This window comes from Orycteropus afer, unplaced genomic scaffold, assembly GCF_000298275.1.
Source record: "Orycteropus afer afer isolate SDZICR_OR568_19922 unplaced genomic scaffold, OryAfe1.0 scaffold01298, whole genome shotgun sequence".
NCBI classification, from domain to species: domain Eukaryota; kingdom Metazoa; phylum Chordata; class Mammalia; order Tubulidentata; family Orycteropodidae; genus Orycteropus; species Orycteropus afer.
In genome coordinates, this window is record NW_006922885.1 from 61,366 (window position 1) to 66,410 (window position 5,045).

Consider the following 5,045-nt stretch of genomic DNA (forward strand, 5'->3'; position numbering starts at 1 on the left):
ACAAGGTCACAGGGTTCAGAGCACAGTGCTGGTCCCTTGGTCCATTACCTTCCCTGTGGTTGGAAGACTGGAAGGCACATTCTCAGGGCTGGCATCTTTATTGTAGTGATTAACATACCAACACAGGGCTCATTTGATTCTCTTAGAAGACACATAGAATATTGGGATGTGTTTGTTTTCTGGATTATATCGTCTGGGGTGTTTCTGCAACTAGTGACAGTCACATATGTAATACTTTCAAATCTTGTTTCTGACCAGTGACCTGACCCTTTTCTCCTGGAATTTTGTTCCATGTCCTCATGAACATCTAAGGATAGCATTCATAGTTCTTAGCTTCATCTCTACATTTTTTCTTTCTCTCTTTGCAGTGAATGTTGGATTCTATTTTCCAGGACAGCATGGAAATAATTAATTGCTTTTTACCCCCAACATGCCATCTCCAGATGATATCTCCATTTGGATTTATTTGCTTGTTGAAATAGGAAGTAGACACAATCTCTGTTAATGAATTGTATCAATACTGAGGGATGGACACACAGCACTTCCTTTCATGGATCCTCCTGGACAGTTCATTTTGCTCAGACCCCAAGGTCAAATTAAGAGAAGAGCATAAGTGCAGGGAAAAAAGGAAAAAGGAAAAGGAAAATAATGGAATTATCTTCACGTGGGTCACAGAGGCCATCCCCTTGCTATACTGCTCACTTCTTTCACAAAGAAGGGGGGAACACACTTCAGCCCGTCCTTCATCTGTGACGAGATCAAAACCAGGCAGGCAGTGCTGACATTGCTCAGCCCCATGAAGTTCAAATAGAAACACTGCTTTTTATTATCAATATTATTTTCATTCATAGGTCATGATATTTTCTAGTAATGTATCAGACAGTGTTTCATTCCTGTTCATAAGATTTTCTCTGTCCAGTTCTCTGAGATGTGGATGACACCATTCCTTCTTCCAATTAAAGAAGAATGGATTATACCTCAATGTAAAGAAAGTGAAAGTGCTCACAACTGGATCAATAAGCAGCATCACAATAAATGGAGAAAAAAGTGAAGTTGCTAAAGATTTCCTATTACTTGTCTCCACAATACACACCAATGGAATCAGCAGTCAAGACATTAGACCATGTATTTTACTGGGTTAAACTCCTGTTTGTTTGTTTGTTTGTTTAAAGTCTTTTTGAAGTGCTGAGAGTAAATCTGTTTCCTTCAAGATTAATGTGAGCCTAACCCAAGTCATGGTGTTTTCAATTGCCTCATATGCATGTAAGAGCTGGACAATGAATAAGGAAGACTGAAGAAGAGTTGATGCTTTTGAGTTGTGGGGTTGGAGAAGAATGCTGAAAGGACCATGGACTGCCACAAGAACAAGCAAACCTGTTCAGGAAGAAGTAAAGCCGGAATGGTCCATGGAAGCGAGAATGGCCAGACTTCGTCTCACCTACTTTGGTCATGTTGTCAGAAGGGACCTTTCCCTGAAGAAGGATCTCATGGTTCGTAATGTGGAGGGTCAGTGGAAAAGGGGAAGTGCCTCCACAAGATGGAGTGACACGGTGGCTGCAATGATGGGCTCAAGTATAACAAGGATTGTGAGGTGGGCAAAGGAAGAGACAGTGTTTCATTCTGCTTTCAGTAGGGATGCTGAGTCAGCAGACTTGACGGCACACAACAACAAAAACAACAACATGATTTCTTTAAAATATCCATATTTCCTTCATTTTTTATGTTGTGCACCACAGTGTGTAGCCATTCAGAACAATTCCTCATTAACATTTCAAGCTCCGTGATTCACATGTCACATGGAGTCAAGTGAGTCTAACATCATTGAATCGCTGTGACTCTGCTCATTCCCAGGTGGATTCACCCACGGGTGTCTGGCCAACGTGGCCCAGGAGCAGGGAACTTCACAGCCCGCCATTTACTGTGCAGTCCCTGGATTCCCATACAGCTGTCACCTCATGTCTCTTCATTGTGTTCAGTTTTCTCAATGCTCACCTCTTAATCTATTGCTGTGTAGAATACAGATTTGTTTCTTTACTGTGATATAGGTAAACTACAAATAATGTTGATTCTGGTTTTCAATTTTGTTTTTGATATTCTGCTACTTCTGATTCTGACTTTGCCTTCAGAGGGATTTTGTTTAAGTGGAATTATTAATTGACTAAATAGCACATTTGCATTGCTGGTAGTTGCACTTGACTTATTACCTATCAGTGCATGGCTCGCTCTTCCATCCTCCCCACTCTTTGCTGTGAGATTCCAAAGTGCCCTGCAGAGCGTTCTCACTCCTGGTCTGTGACCCTTGTCTAGGGTACTGCAGAGCCTCTGGGAGGAAGGACCATATTTCGTCCTGTACTCCACTTCCATGACCGTGTGCATTGCCCTCTGGCATCAGAGAAACAACAGTTATTTTTAAAGATTGATTGAGGGAATGAGCACTTATCTAGCTCATGTTTCAGTGTAAGGTAAAAATATATTTGAAAGAGTTAAAGTTGTGGTGCCCCAATGCTGTGTGCACTAAATATTAGCTACACAGAAGTTTAGTGTCAAGCAGGTAGTTGACACATATTCAAACAGATGACCATTCAACATACCATTTGCTATTTCTTCAATGCCACGTGGATCTCAGAGGACAAAGAATTCATTTGACAATAAATTTATTCATTAATTAAATTTCCTGTGACCGGTTGCTTCAAAATGCCTTCATTTATTCTTACCTTCTCTTCTATAGTGTTTAGTCAGATGGATCATATAGTCTTAGAATGTATTTGATGTTATGGAAGTAAAAGTGTTCATGATATTTTAAAGGACAAACCAATGTAATATAAATTAATAGATAGATAGATAGACAGATAGACAGACAGACAGATATAGATACATATCCATTCAGGCCAATATTTCAAAGATCTCCTGAAGAGTTGGAAGGAGGTTGATGGGGTTCACATGGTCATTCATTCTTGCCGTTCAACCTCCAGTGGTAGTTTTAGGATTCCCAACAGTGTGACATCACAGCACCTGGTTACAGACACAGAGGGGTGACAACAGTGAGCAGCCAACAGTAGGTTTTGAGAAGCTGCTTTTGTGGCATTTCCAGAACCATGTGTGTTGTGCTCTGTGAAGTCAGAAGAGGGAACCATGTGATCATGGGGACAGTCTGTGAAGGGGGATGGCCATACCTAGACAACACCATCAGTCAGCCTCCTTGGCTGATGTACTCTCACAATTACCAATCAAAATTCTGGGCATCCTACACCCAAAAGTTGTAAGCTGGTCTTTCCAGGTGTGGGGTTGTCTAGGGATCACTTGGGTTCTCCAGGGCATCATGTTATTTATACCTGACCCCAGACCCAGGATGAGCCTCCCGAGAACCTGACTCATATGCAAATACAAAGTGGCCTTAGAGTTGAAAGCTGAAGTTCTCTCCATGGAAACACCATTGAGCAACGGAATAGCCTTATAGGTTGCACAGAAACCACTGATATCAGAGCCCACACATCATGGTGTGGGTGTGGAGGCTCCTTTTGCTGTTGGCAGGTGCTGTAGGTAAGAAGCCCCCAAAACCCAGGTCTGCGCAGGATGCTGAGGCAGCTCCAGGGCCCCCACACTTCCCTTTACTTCTTCAAAGGTGCCCACTCCCAGATACAGCTGGTGCAATCTGGGGCTGAGGTGAAGAAGCCAGGAGCGTTGGTGAAGGTCTCCTGCAGAGCCTCCGGATACACCTTTACCAGCTATGGTATGCATTGGGTGCGGCAGGCACCGGACCAGGCCTTACAGTGGATGGGCTGGATCAACACCAACACTGGGAAGCCAGCATATGCCCAGGGCTTCACGGAAAGATATGTCTTCTCCCTGGATGCTTCAGTCAGCACAGCTTATCTACAGATCAACAACCTGAAGTCTAAAGACACTGCCACCTACTACTGTGCTAGAGACACAGTGTGCAAACCACATTCTGAGAGTGTCAGAAACCTTGAGAAGAAGGAAACTGGTGGGCTAAGGGAATGACCTGGGCAAATTGACTGCAGGTTTTCTTGCTTTTAGGGGTTATGAATTTAGATGTATGAAACAAAGGAAACTTAATTTACTTCCTGAGAATTATTTCAGTGCTGTGCTGAAAACAAACTCCACAGAAGGGGAAGGGTACAAACTTATCTTGATGTGAAATGTTTTCTGAGCTGTGGGTGCAAATACTTGCATCATGGGCATTTGTATGAGAAGTCACCAAACACTGGACATGCTGGAGTCCTGTGTGACATTCCAAGACAAGCCCTCGGAAGCACACACCGGGTGTCACCAAAGTGTCCAGGGTTATGTACTGAAGCACAAGTTGGTGGAAGACCATCTTAGGAACATTTGTCACTATGCCTTATATCACCTCTACAGAAACTTGGAGTCACCGTGACTGTCTCATTTCCACTTTCACAGCAGGCACATATTTAGCCAAGGCTTGTAAATGGCACTAAGTACAGTATGAGTCCACTTAGAGTGAATGGAGCTGTCTTTCTGTAATGCTAGTGCCAAAAACTTGCTAACCACCACTTTTTCTTTCTTTCCTCTTCTAAGGGCTATTAAAAATGCAAATTACCTGGCTTAGTTCTCTACTGTGTTTGTTGTTGTTGTTGATGATGTTAAGGTGCTGTCAAGTCAGCTTTGACTCATAGACACCATATGTACAATAGAAGGGAACATTGTCTGGTCCTGTGCCAGCCTCAAAATCCTTGGTGTACCTGAGCCCAAGGTTGCCCCACCGTGTCAGTCCATCTCCAAGTTGGCCTTCCCCATTTTCACTGACCCTCCACTTTACTAAGCATTATGCCCTTCTGTAGGGAATGGTCCCTTATGATAACATGACCAAAGTAGGTGAGACAGAGTCTGGCCATTCTCACTTCCGAGGACCATTCCAGCTGCACTTCCTCTATGACAGATCTGTTCATTCTTTTAGCAGTCCATGGTACTGTCAGTATTCCTCGTGAGCACTATAACTCAAAAGCATCAACTCTTCTTCATTTGTCCTTATTCATTGTCCAGCTCTCACATGCATAAGAGGC

General features: G+C 43.2%; 1 gene segment (V, D, J or C); it reads left to right on the forward strand.

Moving 5' to 3' along the window:
- Nucleotides 1-3,494: 3,494 nt before the first annotated feature.
- Nucleotides 3,495-4,002, forward strand: LOC103213113. The segment is given in 2 exon segments: nucleotides 3,495-3,540; nucleotides 3,623-4,002. Coding segments are annotated over 2 exon segments (426 nt in total).
- Nucleotides 4,003-5,045: the final 1,043 nt, after the last annotated feature.